Source organism: Podarcis bocagei (genome assembly GCF_964188305.1).
Source record: "Podarcis bocagei genome assembly, chromosome: 13".
NCBI lineage: Eukaryota > Metazoa > Chordata > Lepidosauria > Squamata > Lacertidae > Podarcis > Podarcis bocagei.
The window spans coordinates 9912163-9932124 of record NC_138138.1 but is presented as its reverse complement, the minus strand read 5'-3'; the positions used below and the strand labels follow the sequence as shown (position 1 = coordinate 9932124).

General features: G+C 42.5%; 1 protein-coding gene across 10 annotated transcripts in view; it reads left to right on the top strand.

The window, feature by feature from the left end:
* SLC20A2 (solute carrier family 20 member 2) overlaps nucleotides 1–19962 on the top strand; it is a 92832-nt gene that overhangs the window by 46941 nt on the left and 25929 nt on the right. For all 10 annotated transcript variants that reach the window (XR_014001267.1, XR_014001268.1, XM_081166382.1 and 7 more), the window contains exons 2-5: nucleotides 5121–5661; nucleotides 12463–12603; nucleotides 14486–14571; nucleotides 19332–19428. Coding sequence is in view for 8 of the 10 variants with exons in the window: in XM_081166382.1 (XP_081022508.1) it covers nucleotides 5379–5661; nucleotides 12463–12603; nucleotides 14486–14571; nucleotides 19332–19428 (607 nt within the window). In the remaining 2 variants the exon portion in view is untranslated. The remainder of the gene's footprint in view (nucleotides 1–5120; nucleotides 5662–12462; nucleotides 12604–14485; nucleotides 14572–19331; nucleotides 19429–19962) is intronic.

Sequence of the window (19962 nt, the reverse complement as noted above, 5' to 3'; positions counted from 1 at the left end):
CACCCTGAAATGGATCCAGAAATTTGGCATGTCTTCCAGTAGCCCATCCCCTTCATAACTGGAGGCTAGACTGATAGGAACAGGGCATTTCCATTGATGGTGCTTTTCTTTAGATGACCCTCGCCAAGGAAGCTTAGGAGGTCATCCTTTCCCTTACTTTACAGTTATGAGGTTTCAGAAGGTGAGGTAAGATTCTAATAGAAGTGGGAGATGGTTTTTGTACTTGGTTCATTTTTTTAAATTGGGGGTTTTCATGGTAACTGCATTTTTGTAAGCTGCTGTGGCGCCCCATAGGTCATTTTGGCAGGTCTTAAATGCAAAAATATGCTTGCTGGTGCTTTGTGACTAGCATCTGGGGCTAGTCCCAGTTGTATTCCTCAGTCTGCCTGGTTTACAGCAATTGTGTTGGCCCAAGGGATATGGGGTGGGTATAGTGGTGGGTCTTGCATCCCTCATTTTCCCACGTGGAACCCTGTAGACTCATAATGGTGGTTTCTTCCCTGGAATTGTGGACACTTCTTTTGCCTCTGACACACACAATGCTCTCTTATCTGTCCTCTTCTGCTATGCTGTGCATCTGGGTTGTTGGTGAAACCATGGTGAAACTGTGTTATAGTGATGTGATGCTGCTTCATGCTTGCTGATTGAACGTAGCACAGCAGCTACCTATATTGCATGAGCAGAAGGAGGCTTACTTGCATAAACAGAAGGAGGCCTAGCTTGTTCACGTGCCACATTGCTAACATAATCCTGTTCCCTGCTATTTGAAAAACTATTGTGCAAACAGCATTGCATATTTCTGCAAAGCTGTGTTCCACTGACTTGCTGTTTAGAGGTACCTCAAACTTTGGATATAATTTTTGCTTCGTTATTTGTATTTCTTCCTTATTTGCTGGAACCTTGGGTGTCATGCGTAGAAAAACAAGAAGAATAAGCTCTGCTTGCTCACTTTTGTCACACCAGATTCTAACCCAAGTTAAAAACACACACAGCTTTCAGATGTTGGGGCTTTGCTTGAAGCTCCAAAAGAAAGGATCAGCTCCTGTGAAGAATGAAGGTTCTCTAGAACTTGTTGCTTCCTCTGCCCACATACCAATCTTTCTTCAAGGCTGGTTGCTTTTAGGGAATCAATAGGTGCTGAAGCATGTAAAACTCTATTTCTCTCTCTTTGATTGCTGTGTTCAGCAAAGAATAGTTGGGAAGTGATATTCTTGTCATAGCTCCCATGACTTACTGCAAGACATCATATGGAAGCCTGACGTGGAAATGTCTCTGAGCGGTTGTTAACCCATACCCACAATGGTGAATATATCTCCTATGGACTTAAAATATTTTCACTGATGTCTAGCTTGTTTTCAGGCACAGTTCAGGGTTTGACCAATTACCTGATCCCACACCATTTATTGTAAGAACCGCTTTTTAAAAAAAATTAAAAGCTGCCTGTTAGGTGCAATATTAATTGGAGCGCTTCCTCTGATTGTCCCCTGCTTTGCAGATTAGGCAGGTTGCTACCAAAGAGAAGGTACCTTTCTGTGCTCTCCACATGAATTTGGAGCATCTGTCTTTTAGGTGACAGGGAAAGTCCTTCATGCTTGCCCATGCTTCTGGTAGGCTGCTAGTTTTTATTGCTGCTTTGACTGTTGCTAGCTTGGTTTTGCATCTTGAGCGCTATGCTTTTTCCTGACAGCTCATATGTCTTTAGCACTGATTTGAATGCTGTTTAAGGCGTTATTATGAATTTTGTGAGCTGTCCGAAATCCTGTAGCAGTAGCTGTGGAAAAGGGGTTATTAGAAGAAGACATAAATATGATAAAGTGCATTGACCCAAGATTTATGCGAACTTCTGTGGCACGCAACACTTTGAGACTTTCTAGATTGAATTAATTCTTCAAAGAAGGGTATGTCCTTTGCTTTGTTAAGGCCATGGTACTAATCTTTGTTTCTGATGCATTTATTTTTCTTCCTTATGGGGTTGCAAACTTGTGCCATATTCTTTTTTAAAAAGAAACTCCAGTTTTGCTCAGTTACAGCCAAAGCAGTTTTGTGCAGTTGGCAAGCATAGGGATTGTCACACTGTGGACTAGCTGGGCCTGAGTGAGATTGCGGCCAGGGGCCCCTTTTCTCTGAAAATAAAATAAATGATCACAAGGATTTGGCACAGTGTCAAATAGTTCACTTACTTATTTATGAGATTCTTATCCGTCCCTTCATGTTAAGGTCCCAGGGGCAGGTTACAACAATATAATCAAACAATTAGAATGGTGTATACAATTACAAAAACAATTAAACCAATTCCAAGCGAAATGTAGCACAGTATAGGTTAAACAACACAGCAGAGGTTGCCTCCACGAAAAATGCTGTTAAAGATCATGGGATAAAGGGTTGCATTTCCAGCATATGGTGGAAGCTAGACAACAAGCTTAAGGATTTTAGTACCCCTTCACTAGGGCATTACGTTCCCTGTGAAACAACCATCAAGAAGAACAGAATGCAAAATGTGTGGCTTATACGAGTTCTTTCTGCTCTTTGCTGTGACAATATGTAATTGTGAGCTGGTTACAAATGTCTAGCTTGCTGAGTTTACCTCATCCAGGACAGTTGATTCTCCCATATTTGGAAGTATATATTGGCTGCTGATATAAGCCCGGGCTGGATGATAGCTTACCCATCCAGCTTCAGCTCCAAATATTGATTGGCAGTCTCTCTTCATTGTTAAATTTGGTATGATTTTTGAGGAAAGCCCTTGGTACTTGGGAGAGGGGTGCAAAAGAAGGTGTTTGCCATGTGACTGGCACAGCGTCACGTCAGCCAGCCATCCCAAGACAGTATCTTGTGCCTGCCTTGTCATACTGAAGGTGTAACACCTCATTATGCGCCCTTTACATCAGCCTTTCTCAACCTTGGGTCTCTCGATGTTGTTGGACTACAACTCCCATCATTCCTAGCCAGCAGGGCCAGTGGTCAGGGATGATGGGAGTTGTAGTTCAAGAACATCTGGGGCTCCAGCGTTGAGAAAGGCTGCTTTACACTTAACAGTATTTTTAACAATGGTAACGGGGAGCATGACCATAGTATCTCTGAAGCAGGCATATATTTTTTTGCCAACAAGTACTGCAATTGAGATACTGCAATGCCATATTCTTATTTCGTTCTTGGTTAATCTTTGCCAGTGGATTCAATTGGCTGCTCCTGTGGCAGAGCAACATCCTGTCCTTTCCCTTGCACACTGTACTGCAGGGTCAGTTCACCAGGCCTTTTCAGGACAGCAGCATCTGTCATCAGCTTTCTTTGCTTTTCTAAGGCTTGCCGCTGGGACTCTGTTTCAGTTCTCTTTTGTCACTGGGCAGGCTGACACCATTTCCACTGAATGAGGACAAAACCTAGATGGAAGCTTTATCCTTACTACCGGGGTGGACACACACACACACACATTTTTGCAATTTTAGTGATCCCAGGTGTCAGTCTTTAAAAGTAACCAAAATGTCAATATAATATAAACATGCTTCATTTTATACTTCATTCTTAAAGCTTAATTTATGACTCTGTCAAACATGCCTCTATCATTCAGTGCATGAGCGAGAGAAGCATTTATTTTATTTTAAAGCATTGATTATTAGGAACATAGGTAGTTGAGCGTGAGCGTGCAGACTAGCAGGGTGAATTGCTTGCCTGGCATGAAGATTGCGCATGTTGCTGGTCACCAAGTAGCAAGGGAGATGCTGGGGCAAAGTCAGAACTTGGGGGCAAATTCACACCAATGATAAGGGTAAAGGTAGTTGCGAGGTCCCGGAAGCCAAATTTAGGTTGCTAGGTAGAATGCTGAAAGCCAGAACCTCCAAGGTATGCATGGATGAGACAGTGGTGCTGGGAGGAGGGGTTTGGATTTATTAGTCACTGGGGAACATTCTGGGGCAAGACAGGCCTGTACAAAAGAGATAGGCTCCACTTGAACTGGGCTGGGAGCAGACTGTTGGCATTTAAAATCAAAAAGGTGGCGTAGCAATATTTAAACTGATTTGCAGTGAAAGGCAGTGGGACCTGAGGGATGAAGATGATAAATGGGTGAATATTTACCGTATTTTTCGCTCTATAGGACGCACTTTTCCCCCTCCAAAAATGAAGGGGAAATATGTGTGCGTCCTATGGGGCGAATACAGGCTTTCGCTGAAGCCTGGAGAGCGAGAGGGGTCGGTGCGCACCGACCCCTCTTGCTCTCCAGGCTTCGGGCAGCTATCCGCAAGCCTTCGGAGCCCGGCGGGAGTTGGCTTCTTTGTTCTTTGGGGCTGGGGAGGGAAATAATTCCCCCCCTTTATTCCCCCCCCTAAAAACTAGGTGCGCCCTATGGTCCGGTGCGCCCTATGGAGTGAAAAATACGGTAAATCGGGTGGCAGCGAACTCAGCACTGTGGTGCCGGGGCGCAGGACAGCAATTCAGAGAAGCCAGAGCGCCGCAAATCAAAATGCAAGTGCCAAAGATACTTCAAGAGAGAGACTCTGTGCAAGTGTTTATATGCTAATGCTAGAAGCTCCCAAGCCAAGATGGGTGAACTGTAGTGCTTGGTTTTAAAAGGTGGCATCTATATAGTTGGTATTACAGAAGCCTGGTGGAGCAGAGAGAACCAGTGGGAGACGGTTATCTCTGGATGTAAACTCTACAGGAAGGGCAGAGAAGGACATGTTGCTCTGTACATCCTCATCCTCAGGAGAGGTTTTTCGGGGAGTGTTGAAAGACAGTAGGAAAGTGAGCTTTTCTCTGGATCCAACACAATATCTTTTCAACAGCTTTTTCAGTTGTGCTTTGACTGATTGTGACCAGGTATTCTTGCTTTAAAAAACAAATCAAAACAAAATAAAATCATGAGTTCATTGGTCAACTGGTGCAAGGATTGCTCTTTAAATGTTCTTGGAAGCATTTCTTGAAAGTATCTCAGTAACCAACAGGCAGAAGGACTGTGGTCTACTTTCTGCCACCCTTGATTCTGAGTTACTTTTAAACTGACTCTGATAGTCTTGTGTGCATTTATCGTTGTGAGTGTTACATGTCATTCCGCAATATCATCAGTTGATTATAACCACATGTAAATCTGTCATGTTTTATCCTCAAAAAATTATCTTTTACAGGAGAGGTCATCGCAGCTTTAACACTACTGAAGCAAAATATGGAATGGGTTTCACTGGTGACTGAATCCAGCCAAACAAACAGTATTGACAGTAGCTTGAAAATCACCAGTTAGCAGTTTCTTCACGCTCCAACACTGCACAGCACTTTCCAGAGAGAACTCATTGTGTGCAAGAAATCTGCTTTACAAATCTGTCCTGGTACCCTACAGCTTTGTCTGGTTAAACACTTACAGAAGGCGAAAGAGAACCCGGAGAAACATGGAGGAATACCTGTGGATGGTTATTGTCGGTTTTATAATTGCTTTTATTTTGGCATTCTCGGTTGGGGCAAATGATGTTGCCAATTCTTTTGGTACTGCCGTGGGCTCTGGTGTGGTTACTTTGCGCCAGGCCTGCATTCTTGCTTCAATTTTTGAAACGACTGGCTCAGTGTTACTAGGAGCAAAAGTAGGTGAAACGATTCGTAAAGGTATCATTGATGTGAACCTGTACAACAGCACTGTGGAACTACTGATGGCAGGAGAAGTCAGCGCAATGGTTGGTGAGTAACTTTTGTTTTATATTCAATATCAGTTTCTTCAAGCAGTTTTGTGCTTTTCCAGTCCTGCTAAGAAATGTGACCAAAGACTTTTGACAAACAGTAATACAGCAGCTTGAGTCTTGGACGCTAATATTTCTGAATGCGCAAATTTGCCTTTCGCTATTGTTAGGAACTGCCAGGGTTGATGTAGAATCTACCCTATATAGATGTTTCACTGCTGAACTCTCAACTGTGCTTAAGAATCTGGGACCTGGTATCCCTCTCACCCCCTGTACAAATTCCACCAGCTCCCCCGCTCCCCATTGGTACCACAAATGACTGAAGATTATCCTAACCAGGTTCATCTTAAACAGAATATCAAATGAGGGTTTAGAGATAACTAAAAGAATCTGGTTAGCATTGGCTACAGATAAAACCAGTGCTGTCATGGTGAGAGGGAACTTTCATGCCCTTTGCATGGGGATGCTAACATCTGCTCCAGTTCTTAGTAAGGCTGCTAGCCTTTTAATAAAAAAAAAATAAAAAAATCCTTCCAGTAGCACCTTAAAGACCAACTAAGTTAGTTCTTGGTATGAGCTTTCGTGTGCATGCACACTTCTTCAGATACCTGAAGAAGTGTGCATTTTACAGGTATCTGAAGAAGTGTGCATGCACACGAAAGCTCATACCAAGAACTAACTTAGTTGGTCTTTAAGGTGCTACTGGAAGGAATTTTTTTATTTTGACTATGGCAGACCAACACGGCTACCTACCTGTAACTGGAGCCTTTTATTACTTCAATAGAAATATACCATGTGCATTGTACTATTAAAATAAATGCTTGTGTTTATTTTGACATGGGTGTTAAAATTGTGTGCAAGAACAGAGAAAGATGACATGATTGTGCAGTTTTAAAAAGAATGATCATAATAATTGTTCCAACAAAATACATGAAGGGAAAGGGTGAAGAATAGAAGGAGTTGGATAAGTCCAACCATCACTTCTCTGGGCTGGCTAAAAAAAATTAATGGCTCCCACTTCCACAGAAAAAAATCTCATCTGCTCTGAAAAAATAAGATGATTGATCAGTGTGCTGCTCTTCAATAAGATGATTGATCAGTGTGCTTTGCTCTTCTTTAAACTTCTAGCTGTTTCGTTTGCATTTATAACTAGACAGTATGGCAAGTTTGTATGTTAATTATGCACACTTGATTGAAAAGTCCATTAGATCCTACTCTTTGTCCCTGGGATCGAGCGTCAGTTCTTGTATACACTCTAGAAACCAAAGGCCTCACTCATATCGGACGATCATATATCAGCTTATTAAGCCGAGATATGTATGGGTCTTTTGCCCACACAGGCAGACCCTTTGCTCAAACTACAGAAAAACCAAGAAGCGTCTGTTATCCATAGTTTGCTGTTTTGTCTGAAATGAGAATCTTTGGTTACCAGTGTCAGAACACGACAAGATAAACCACTGTTTGAAGTTGGTTTTACCATCCTGACTTGTTCTGAAGCTGGGACCTGTATTTTCCCAGTTCAGATGAAATGAGGAGCTATTGCTGCTAAAAGACTTGTGCACATTTCTGCTTAGTAAGCTGAAGTAATATTCATCTGAACTGGCTCATTGGTTTGCATATGTTCTGGGGTTTGTAAATCCTTATCAGGATTGGCTCCCACTGTGCCTGGGACCACAGTTTCACTGGTTATTAGGATGTTCTCACCTTCCTTTCTCCTGCTAGTCAGATGTCACATCCTCTTGACTCCTTGCTGTGCACAGAGAATGCCAAAATGAACACCGGGATATAGTTCTTGAGAGCTGCTGTCACGCGAGATGATACGCTTTCTGTCTCTCAAATTGCAAGTCCTAGATTGTTCTGTACAAGTGCATTTTTTCTCTTCCTGTTTATAGAGAAGACCTTGTGCTGGCAGCTGTCAATATTGCTTGCTCTGCTTCTGATTGGCTCCACCAAATCTCACAAAATGATGGACACCTGACATAGATGCAGGGAAACAATATTGTCTAAGCTGTCCAGAGTGGCTGGGGCAGCCCAGTCAGATGGGTGGGGTACAAGTAATAAATTATTATTATTCTAGAAAAAGAGGTGCCAGAACTCACCATGAATGCCTCTCTTGTTCTCTTTTAATGGCAGTGACGCCCACCTGAGAGCTGAGTTCTGACTGAAAACAAGCCCTGGCTACACCACACTCAATACCACATGCACATAATAACTAGTGAAACTGTGATCCTGGGCAGTGTGGATGGAGGTCCTGGGCTGCCCAGACAACAAGACCCCCCTCTCAGCCTTGCTGATGTGGTCCAAAGGAAAGCAGAGCAATACGTTTGACACCTGCTTGGCTGCAGGAGTTGTCGGAATGAGGCGTACAAGGTGCCATCCAACCATCTTAGGGACTCCACACCTGGTTTGTGTAGGGTTTACTCTTTAGCCTTTTCTTCTCCTGAAGATATCCCACAAGGCAGCAGAGGTTGAGGATCAGATTTTTCCTTCTTCTAGATAGGCTCCTAGGTTGGCGAGCCCCACCTGCCCATCACTTCCCTCTACAGCATGTGCAGAAACCACCTTCTTGACCTTTGGGCCTGCTATTGGTCTCGTCCGCTCAATCCACCGGAGCCTGTCTTTGCATGCAGGGGAAGTCCCTAACTCACCAAGGGTTTAAGACCCATCAGCTATCCTCACCTGGCTTGCTGGCCAGTTGAAGCCATCCCCAGGGTGTGGCCACATACCGATAGCTTCTAAGAGCCACAGGTGAGAGGTGAGTGCAGGGTGGGGACCAAAGCGGGACAAACTACCCCAGAAGGAGCACAATGTGTCCCTCACCTGAGGGTACCACCCCTCGCCAGAAAAACTTGGAAGTGTGGTTTTCGGGAAAGTGAGTTTCTGTCCTATTGTTCGGATTCCCTTTCCCTGCACTTTCCATTGGGGGAATCCTGCACATTTTATTGGTAAGTTGAGGGGGCAGGGCATATGACCACACCATTTTCTGTCCCCTTCTCAGTATCAGGTTGATTGTGTCTCCCACTCCGTGATCCATGTGCAAAGCTTCTCCCCTCAATGAGCCTCTTTTGCGCCCTTCCCCAGCTTCACCGTTCCCCTGGAACTTGGCAGCAGTAGCTTTAAGAGCCTTTGCAGCTGCAGTCTCTAGCCCTGACCCTACAAATACATTCCAAATACCACCCGGTCGGCCAGCTTCTGCAGATTTTCAAGGAACAAGTTTTGTTTTGTGAGCTGGTTAGGTAGAAACGATGGAATGGATTTTTGTGTGGTATTGAAAACAAATAAAAAAAGGGGGGGAGGGAAAAACCCCAACAAATTCCTATACTGAGCACGGGTTCATAAGCACCACATTCCTCCATCCTAAGTGTGTAGCAAGAAAACAGAGTGGAGTGGGTGGAGAAAGAATTGTGGAAAAAAAAATGCATAGTTTCTAAGAAGTGGGCTGTGTCTAGTTTCAACGTAGAATTTTGAGGCTTGTGTGTACGCAAGATGCACAGTCACCTACTAGTCCTAGCCCTTAATTTCAAACGTGAGCGGCTGTTGGAGACTGCAGTTTCTCATTAATACTTGGAGGGAAATGCAATCTGCACGTGCTCAGAGCCTGAGTTCAGCTCATTTCTGATGGTCACCTGTTGGTCACCATAGGCAACCAAATGAGTAATTACTTACTCATTTTCTCTACTTTTAAAAAAATAACTGGATAATCCTGAGATTTTATTGGGATTGGAGTACAGGAGATCCAACCAGTCAGACATTGTTGTTTGGCCACTTTGTTGAGTATGACCTGGTTCGCACATCTCTGTATTGGGAAGTTTTAAACGTTTGATGTTTTGCTGTGATTTTATTATGGTGGAGCAATCCAGTCAGATGGGCTAGGTGTAAGTAATTTATTACTGTATTATTATTATTATTATTATTATTATTATTATTATTATTATTAAGCATGCTGGTGCACACTGTTGAAATTTGGGCACTTTGCTCTATTCGTCCTGCTGCTGCGCTGCTAATAATCAAGTAATGGTATGACTTGTGCTGTCTGAACCTGGTACGTTTCTCTCCAAATAAACCACAAAGAACAAATCCTGACTTACGCCCCAGGTTTGAAGGAAAATGAACTATGAGATTGAGTTTGGGTTCCATAACAAGCTAGACTATAGCTTTTTTACATTAAACCACAGTTTATTTTAACTATGGCTTATTGTGATGTACGAACCAGGTCTATATGTAGATTTGGTCTCAGATATTCTGTGAATACAAAAACACTGCTTTTCATTGTTTCACAACCTTGTAAAAGGCAATGAGTGCACACATGCAGGTATATCCCCCCCACCGCACAATGATCATTCAAATGCCCAACACAAGCATTCCTAACTGGAAATACAGAGGGGTCTGAATGCCAGAGGCATGCAGTGTGTTTATGGTTAACTTGTGCATTAGTAATATTGAAAACACTTTCTGTCATTCTGGCCAGGTGACAATTTAAGGTGCACTTGTGTATGCATTGTTCTGTGCTCGGGAAGACAACTGCCCATCTCATCTCAAGGCAGCATGTGGATTATTTGAAAGAAAGGCAGAGCTGAGTCAATGTTGGATAGCTGAGCACAAGCAAATCCACACTCATAACAGCAGTAAATATTTTCTACCTAGTTTCAGCTTCGCTGCGTGTATGAGATCCACAGTTTTTTAGCGCCTGCTTCATTGAAGAATCTAAGGGGAACTTTTAAACCAGTCCATCCATGTGTCTCCCTTTTGGACTGCATTCCTCTTGTAGGGCTCAGGGTTGCTTAGTTAGACTATTCTTAGCCTAAAACAAGTCAATCAGAGGCCTAAATTACGCAGCAGGTGGCTTCACTTTGTGGCTTGGAAGGTAGGCCTCAGCTAGGAATAGAAAAGTCAGTAGTTTAGGAACGGAGCGCCAGGAAAGAATTAGTTTTATTCATTGGCTTCCTAAAGGAAGTTGTATGTGGTGCTAATGGCTCGCTCTTAAAAGCAGAATAGATAGGCTCTTCTGGAAGGGAAATTGGGTAAGAGCTTTACCGCTTATAAAGTAATAAATCTTGCTCTGGGCTGTACATGTAATGGCAGCTTGCACTGTGCCGCTTTGTGGAGAATTAATTTGGCAAGCCTCAGCGGGAACTTCATTAGGAACCGGACGCTGAGGGCCTCACACTTTGAAGCTGGCACCTACGTCTTCAGGTGCTTGACAGTCCTGCCTGATCTGTTAAAGCACAACTTCAGCTTCAGCTTCCCATACATATATTTTAGCTTGCCTAGCGCTTGACAAACCTCCTGTTCCTACAGTCCTGGGCATGCAGCAAAACAAGAGCTTCACCATCCTCGCTGGTGGGCTGTGTTCATCTTGGTAGGTCATAAACTGTGAGGGGTTTTTTATCATTTACATCTACTATTATTAATGTTTGAGGGGCATGTGGCAAAATTAAAGGGTAAAGGGGACCCCTGACCATTAGGTCCAGTCATGACCGACTCTGGGGTTGCGGCGCTCATCTCGCTTTATTGGCCGAGGGAGCCGGTGTTTGTCTGCAGACAGCTTCCGGGTCATGTGGCCAGCATGACTAAGCTGCTTCTGGCGAACCAGAGCAGCGCACGGAAACGCCGTTTACCTTCCCGCCAGAGCGGTACCTATTTATCTACTTGCACTTTGACATGCTTTCGAACTGCTAGGTTGGCAGGAGTGGCAAGATTGGGGTGTGTATATTTTTCAATATATTGTGGCATTCTATGATTTTTTTGGGGTGGGGGTGCTATAGATCATAAATTATATCTTGTAAAAATACAATCTCCCAGGAAGCTAACATCTGGACCAATATCCTCTTGTTTAAAGAGCACGACTCCAGCATACCTTCGTGCCCTTTTAACAGACTGGTAAATTTTCCACTCCAGGTTTTATGCACTCTGATGCTCCAGGTTTTATGCACTCTGATGCTCTTGACAGGGATGATGCAGAGCTAGTACTGAGAGGAATGGATAAATCTTACTAATAAAGCAGTTTTCCTGGCTAAATTTCTGAAAAGTTCAGTTATATAGTCCGAATTATTAACATCTCTCCAGCTAAAGGTACTTTGGTGTCAAAGGAGAACTTGACACATTAAAAAAAGCCCCCAAAACTTTGGTTTGAATCTAATGGGGAATATAAAATTTGTGTTCTTTTAAAAATTAAATAGCAAGTGAAAATATAAAATTACATGAAATCGTTTTCCATTTTCTTTGTCTGTGCATATTTTCAAAACAGAACAAATAAAGATTGTTAAGATTTTAGACGGCTGTTGGCAACTTCACCAGTTTTGATAGCTTGCTCTTTTTCTAAAGGACTTGTGCGTATTCATTCACTTGCAAGACTATCCAGGCACCTTAGAATTCTACTAGTCCAGGTTTCTAAATTGCTATTCCTTGTCCTGTTTTGGAGATTGAAAGCTTAGAATGTAGTGAAGGGGAGGTGAATGGATAGGCTCCAATGACAGTGTAGCAAAAAAACCATTATTCTACCTCAGTACTGGGCTAACATGCGTTAAATAGGGCAGAGGTTCATTAAGGCGAAAGAAGCATTGTGGCCTTTATGCAGTTTAAATCTATTAGGAATACGATTTGTAATGCAAAATAAATAGAAGCAGTGTTGGAGAAAGCTTGTACTTGAGCTCTGTAATCCTTTCCAGAAATGTTTTGTGACTGTCTACGAGCAAAAATATGCCGAAAGACTGGGTTGGTGTGCCCTCAAACAAGAATGCTATCATAAGTGTTTGGCCATTAATGTTTATACTAATTATTTTGTCCCCGCTTTAACTTTTAGGCTCTGCTGTTTGGCAGCTGATAGCATCGTTCTTGAAGCTCCCGATCTCTGGAACTCACTGCATTGTCGGTGCCACTATTGGATTCTCATTAGTTGCAATCGGCACAAAAGGAGTTCAATGGATGGAGCTTGTCAAGATTGGTAATTGACATTTCCTTTTATTTGTGAAGGTTTGTGTACAAACATGCATTGACTGAAACTGGCATTATAGAAACATGATCGTACAATTTTGCTATACTTTTGTTTGGGAACTATAGCCAAATGATTTTGCAAAGCTTAGTTTGATATCCTGGTTTGGAGGGCTTCCTGGCCAGTGTAATTGGCCAGTTTGGACATAATAGCAAATTACCGTATTTTTTTCTCTGTAAGACTCACTTTTTCTCTCCTAAAAAGTAAGGGGAAATGTGTGTGCATCTTATGGAGCGAATGCAGGCTGCGCAGCTATCCCAGAAGCCAGAACAGCAAGAGGGATTGCTGCTTTCACTCTTGCTGTTCCGGCTTCTGAGATTCAGAATATTTTTTTTCTTGTTTTCTTCCTCCAAAAACTAGGTGCGTCTTGTGGTCTGGTGCATCTTATAGAGCGAAAAATACGGTACAATTTTATTAGATCCAGAATAAACGTATTAGGGAAAGAGGTGGAGCTCATGGCGGTCTCTGTTTCTGTAGTACGATGACATTCTTTCACAACAAAGGGTTGGGCGTGACAAAAGAAAAAAGAAAAAAGTTTTATCTCTGGAAATGACAAACACTATCTCACATGTCCTGGGTATGACTTCTAAACCAGATTTGGGGATCTCCCCTGATTCTTCCCATTCCTGTAATCCTAGTTAACCCTAATTCAGATGCCATGACTCTTCAAGTCATGGTTTTACAGCATAGTTTCAAGCAGTCCTGATACCACAGTATCTGAACTGAGGTTAATTATGGTTAAACCATATCAGATCACAGAAGGGAGGAAGAAGCATGCAAGTGCCCCAAAGTACAGTTTGGAAATCAGGTTCCGTGAAGTCTGAACTGAGCTCATGTGCACTTTAAATACTGACATGGAGAGAGATAACAGAGCTGTTATGGCTGCTTTCCTGGGACCATTGGAAGTCAAGCTCTGGTTTCACGTCTGTTTTATTTCTCGGTTTTTAAATCCATGCCAAAGTTATGTGAGAATTGATAGCTTTACATTTCTAATTAAAGTGATCACAGTTAGTATTTCAAAGCTTAATGTGCTGTGCATGCTTGTTGGGGGCGTGCACATTTCTTGCACATTTCCAGAGCTGCAAGCCATCTGACCTAAAGTAGAATTTCTTTATTTTTAATTCAGTGTATTTGTGCTGAAAAATAGCACAAATTTAAATGACATCTGAAGCTGTGGTGTTCCAAAGTACTCTGTGTTGGTGTTAGACCATCATTAGAGGCATAACCATGGGTTTTCCTACTGTGTTCAGTAGAATGTTCTTTGTATTTTAAAAGACATACAGGACAGGCATGATAGCAATCATTCTTAAAAACTTGAGTTTTTCTTACGAATTAAACTTTTGTAACTCCCTTGTGTAGTTTGGGACTTGCAAAAATGCTCAATTCTCTCTTAAATGCCAATGTTATCTATAGAGTATCCAGTACTGAGTTGAATGATTTTTCTATCATCACTGTCTCGTTTCTATAGATTTTTATTTTTCAAATAATGGGTGAGTGGGTGAGGAGATGCAATTTTTACGTTCACTTTAACAGCTGGTAAGCCTTTCAGGGAAAAATATGCTAAATATCCAGCTAAAAATATTCCATTCTCATGCAATCTCGCACAAAACACATTGAAATCAATGAGACTTAAACATGCCTAATCTCAGGAGGATTGTGAGTTGGCGCACACTTTTTTCTTCTAACCTGTAAGCCAACTTTTTTGCAGTATCCAGGATCAATAAAAAATAAACGTGCATTGTCAAAAGCTTATAATATTTTTATTGGATAGGATTTTAGCACAGTTGTAAATTATATATTTTCAGTTTTTTCTTCTTGTTTTGCTTTTATTCAGTTGCTTCTTGGTTTATCTCCCCATTGTTATCTGGTATGATGTCTGGTGTGCTGTTTCTGCTGATTAGATTCTTCATCTTAAATAAGGTTAGTGGCGAAATTTGTGCTTCCTGTTTTTGTTGCCGGTAAGACTGTAATGTAAGTGACAAATAGGCTTTGCTGTTCTTCACCGCCAGCTACCCACTACATACTCAAAATGTACTCCAGAGGCTGTCATATGCCCTTAGTAATCTCAGTGCCTGTAGATTTTCTTTAAAATCTGCAGAAGGTACATTTACTTATTCAAGTTTCAAAGTGTAGTTCATGAATGCTAAGTTCATCTTGAAATGGCTTGATATTCATGCAAGTTCCTAGGGTTCCATTGGGTTCTAGTGTTCCACCAAAAATGGAAGTCAAGGTGTTAGTGTGTAAATGAGGCTGGATTTTTACTAATGGTTCTTATTGGGTTATGTGGATCAAAGTAAACAGGCTGCGGTGTGGTACACAGGTGATAGGGGGCAAAACCTGCCCCAGGCAGTGGAGCCGCCCCAAGGAGATTTAGCCCTCATTTTATTTTGTTCCCCATTTTATTTACTCCCATGTAATCAAATCACTCTGTTCACTTATTTCAGGGAACAGTAAAGGGTTTTTTTTTTGTGGGGGCAGAACCCATTTGCTACCCCAATATTGGTTCAGCCTCCACTAAGTGGTACCGTTTGTGATGTGTCACTGTGCACAGAGATGCATTCCTACACATAACATGCATCTTCCCAGTAAACAGGCCCACCCCTCCACACCTCACCTGCCACAGTCACTAGCATTTTCTAATGTCATTGTTTTTGGGTTTTTCCCGAATTTTTTTTTATTGCTTTTCAACATTTATCACAAAATAACATGACAAATTAAAGGGACGCGGGTGGCGCTGTGGGTAAAACCTCAGCGCCTAGGACTTGCTGATCGCATGGTCGGCGGTTTGAATCCCCGCGGCGGGGTGAGCTCCCGTCGTTTGGTCCCAGCTCCTGCCCACCTAGCAGTTCGAAAGCACCCTTAAGTGCAAGTAGATAAATAGGTACCACTCTGGCGGGAAGGTAAACGGCATTTCCGTGTGCTGCTCTGGTTCGCCAGAGCAGCTTTGTCACGCTGGCCACGTGACCCGGAAGTGTCTGCGGACAGCGCTGGCTCCCGGCCTCTAGAGTGAGATGAGTGCACAACCCTAGAGTCTGTCAAGACTGGCCCGTACGGGCAGGGGTACCTTTACCTTTACCTAACATGACAAATTACACAACAAAGAAAAAACACACACACCACACTATAATAAACTAAACACACAAGAAAAAAAGATTGTCTCTTCAAATATCCAACTTTCATCACATTGATGACTGACTTCCTTGAATCCCCTCTGAATTTCATTATATCACCTTTATAACAGTTCTCCAAGTTCATATTTCTAATAATATTAACTCCTTTCATTTACTAACCTCTTTTCCTTTATTAATATTCTAATCCGTAATATTTACTACCACGTATCCTTATTCTACCCCTAAGCCTATTTGTCACTTCCAAGGATTTTCTATTTATCTAATGTCATTGTTAAAATGGGTTTTGGGATGGCTGCCCCGTTGTTTTGCCTTTTGAAATTTAAATTGTTCAGCGGCAGTCAAGACACCCAGGACACAATTTTAATCAGATGCACCATGTGTTCAAAGAGCAAAACTATTTTTGCCGTAAGTTTAGTAAATGGTTAAAATATTGAGCTCCCATCGTGTAAGGTTCTCACGAAAGATGCAGACATTTTGTAAAGCCCTAAAGGGACTCAAATCAGTCATGAGGTTTCAGTAGCCTGTGTTAAGGACATCGGCATTCAAGTGATAAATTCATGGGTTCTAATTATGGAATTTGAATTTGCCTGAAAGCCAATGGTGTTTTGAAATTAGAGAGTGACATGCATAAGTCGAACTGACAGTAGGTTGCATGTCTGGCCCTCTTTTGGACTAGATCTGTCCCCAGAAGCAAATGTATGGGAGGAGAGCTGAAAGAAAACGCATCATTTTGCTTCTTACTCCCACTGATCATGAGTTGCCATTTCTCACTTTCCCAGTTCCTTTTTTCTTATTTTAATATTGCAGAGAGCTAACAAGGACTCTGGAATAACTCTAAAACTGAAACGTAATACACAGCTACAAGCTGTAGAGGATAACTAATATATGCCACTGTTTGTGCACGGCTTCTCTCTGTTGACTAAATAAAGAAAAGTTTATCAACTGCACCTACAATTCAGAGTCTGAAACCGTTCTATTTGTTGCTGAGTTGCTTTAGGTGTGGGCATCTGTCTAGCAGCGTTGAAGCATCCAGAGATCAGTGTGTGCTTTCAGCACTGAAATGCAACCCATTTTAGTGGAACACTGCTACATCGCTCATCAGAAATGCCTGTAAAACATTCCTCTCCCCTTTCAAATTGCCAAAGCTTCAGAATAAGAGGCTGTGAAACTGTAAACAGAAATTATCCACTCAGTAAATCAAAACAAAGGATTGCAACCTCTTTCTGTAACCCTGATCTGATTGCCTGTGATATCCACAACTTTGATGTCCTGTAACATTTGTTCTCAATAGCTACTTATACCTACACAAAGTCTCTATTTCAAAAAGTTGCTTCCAACCTTTAGAAATGCTGGTGAAAATCTTACTATATTACTAGAAGCTGTGCCCCGCTCTCTGCATTTGCCAACTCCCCTGTCACTTTTTCTCGCTCTGCTCAAACCTCTGCCATTGTTTAAAATCACTACCCCCAGTTTCCTTTGTTCAAACTTCTGCAGTTGTTTAAAAACCTGTCCTCTCTTTTGCTTTCTGCCACCATGAATTGATTCAAATTGAGGGTTGTGATGATAACAGGCATCACCCCACTTATGAACGATCATGTATGTCCACGGTGCTGGGAAACAACCAGCCAAACAAAGAAATAAATTCAAACCAAGAAACGACAGGAGAGGCCTCGTGGCTCGCAAGGAGACCCTCTCCAGAGCCCAAAGAGGATTTCAGTGAGGGCGGAGGCAGTCCCAAAGAGACTGGAGGCGCAGCAGGGCTTTTGTTTCCACTGCTCAGCCTCCACGCCTAGCAGCTGACACGTGCGGTAGCGCAGCAGCAGTGGCTGCTTTTCTGCACATTCTCCAGACTCCAGGTGGCTCTGGATATTCAATTCTAGTTGAAGTGAGAGTTATGTAGAGAGAGAGAGAGCTGAAGAGTAGGAAGAGGCTTTTAAGAGGGTGCTTCCCAATTACGCAATTTCTACTTACGCGCACGGGGCCCTGGAACGTAACCTCCACATAAGTGGGGCGGGGGACGCCTGTACACTACAAACCCTCCAGTGAAGGCTGATTGTTGATAGCCTTGCATTTTCATGTATATAGGGAGGCAACATTAAGTGTTTATTTCAAAGTCCCTCGAGGTTTAAAGTTTCAGCGCAATTAATTTTTAAATGAAGACTTCATATGGTGGACAGATCCAGTATTCAGTGACTGTGCTCACCCATGAGGAGCTAAACAACGTTTTCTCCCATGGTTCATTTCATTGGAACCTGTGGTTAATCTTAACTGCGGCTGGATTGAAACAAGCCAACTTCAATTGGAATAAAAAATATGTCTCTTTTAGGAGCACAGGGAACTACCATACTGAGTCAGACCACTGGGTTCCGTCTAGCTCAGCAAATGCCAGGTATTGAACCTGAAACGTTCTTCATGCAAACAGATACTCTGCCAATGAGCTTATGGTCCTTCCCTTAGGGCTATTTTGCTTGCTTGCTTGCTTGCTTGAACTTCCAGTTAAACAAATTCATTAAAAAGAGAGGTGGTTTCCTGGCAGCCTGTGTTCTTACCATCAACCTGGAGGAAAGCAAGAGATAGCATGGTGCATGTAGGGATACTGAAAGTTCTTGGAGACCAGCCCCGAAGAAGCATTTATTCTTTGTGGTTCCACTCCTCCCTGTGCTCTTACCATCAACCTGGAGGAAAGCAAGAGATAGCATGGTGCATGTAGGGATACTGAAAGTTCTTGGAGACCAGCCCCGAAGAAGCATTTATTCTTTGTGGTTCCACTCCTCCCAGCAATTACTGCATAAGGACAGTGAACATAGATTTCTGTTTTGCCGTGATACTGATATGTAGTTTGGCAGCCTGCCTCCTGCTCTAATCAAAACACTCCCTTGGTTATGAGGCAAGGAAGGGTAAAGCTCATAGACCTCCTGATAATTTCCCTTTCCTGCCAATTCTCCCTAGGGAGGTAAAGTGCTTTAATCTTTCTGTCTCCTAACAAGATAATTTTCTACACTCTAAAACTGTGTGCGTCTCTAAATGGGCAAACCAGTGAGAGGGAATGACAGACTAGGGAACAGAACGGACTCATAAGGGATATAACTCAGACTGTCAGATCCTGTCTGCCTAGGAATCTGTCTGTACACCGTCCCCAGGATCTAGTGCAACCATTTTCACAATTGTTTATTACTCATGGAAATAGGGGCCCTGTCCAGCAACAGGGTGACACTTGTGTTTCTGTGTGTCTGTGACAATATTTGTTTGGGCGTTGTTGCCTCTTACACTGGGGACAACAGAACCAGCTGAAGGTGCCTCTTACGGTTTTAACTCATCCAGCCGTTCGCTGTTGTCTGTCCTCATTTTTTAATTTGGGGCTGATTTCAGAATTCAGAAGCCACATTTTTCTTTTTTGCTTTGTGCCATATTTGGGTAATAAAGGCTGGATTTTTGCTAGCAGATATTCAGGGCCTCCTTATTTGGAGTGAGTTGAATTTTTGGACTGACTGTATCTGATGCAGTATCTCCAAAGCTGTGATATTTTATCTTCTTTTCTTCTTTATACAGGAAGACCCTGTGCCCAATGGTCTTCGAGCCCTTCCAGTCTTCTACGCTGCTACAATAACAATTAATGTATTCTCTATAATGTATACAGGTGCCCCTGGTGAGTATTATCTGACGATGTCCACTATGTTACATGCCGGCTGTAGTCAAACACTCTGTGAAGAGGGACAAAGGCTTCAAAAATTACCAAATGTAGGGGAATTCATAGGGAAATTTTGGGACTTCTGAATATCATTCTGGATGCTGGATGATTAGTAAAGGACAAAAAGAGATGATAAATGTTACAACTGACAGGGCTGGTTTCGCTTTCCGTAAAAGAAGGAACACATTCAGACAGCAGTTCCTGGAAAAGCAAGACAAACTAGTGTGTTTTCACCTAAGCCATTGTAGATCTGTGAGGGCCACTTTGCACATCATGTGTTTGCTACATAGGATTTACCCACATGGATTCACAGCCACCCACAGTCTCTTGACAAGTGTGCTTGCATGATGTGCATGTTTCAAGACATATTTGTAGCACTTGATATGCTCACTTAAAAAACCTTAGGCACATACCAAAGTTTAACGTCCAAAGTTGCCCTGATTTTGTTTCTGTCAAAAGCTGAAACTTCCATGTTCTAAATATGCACATTTG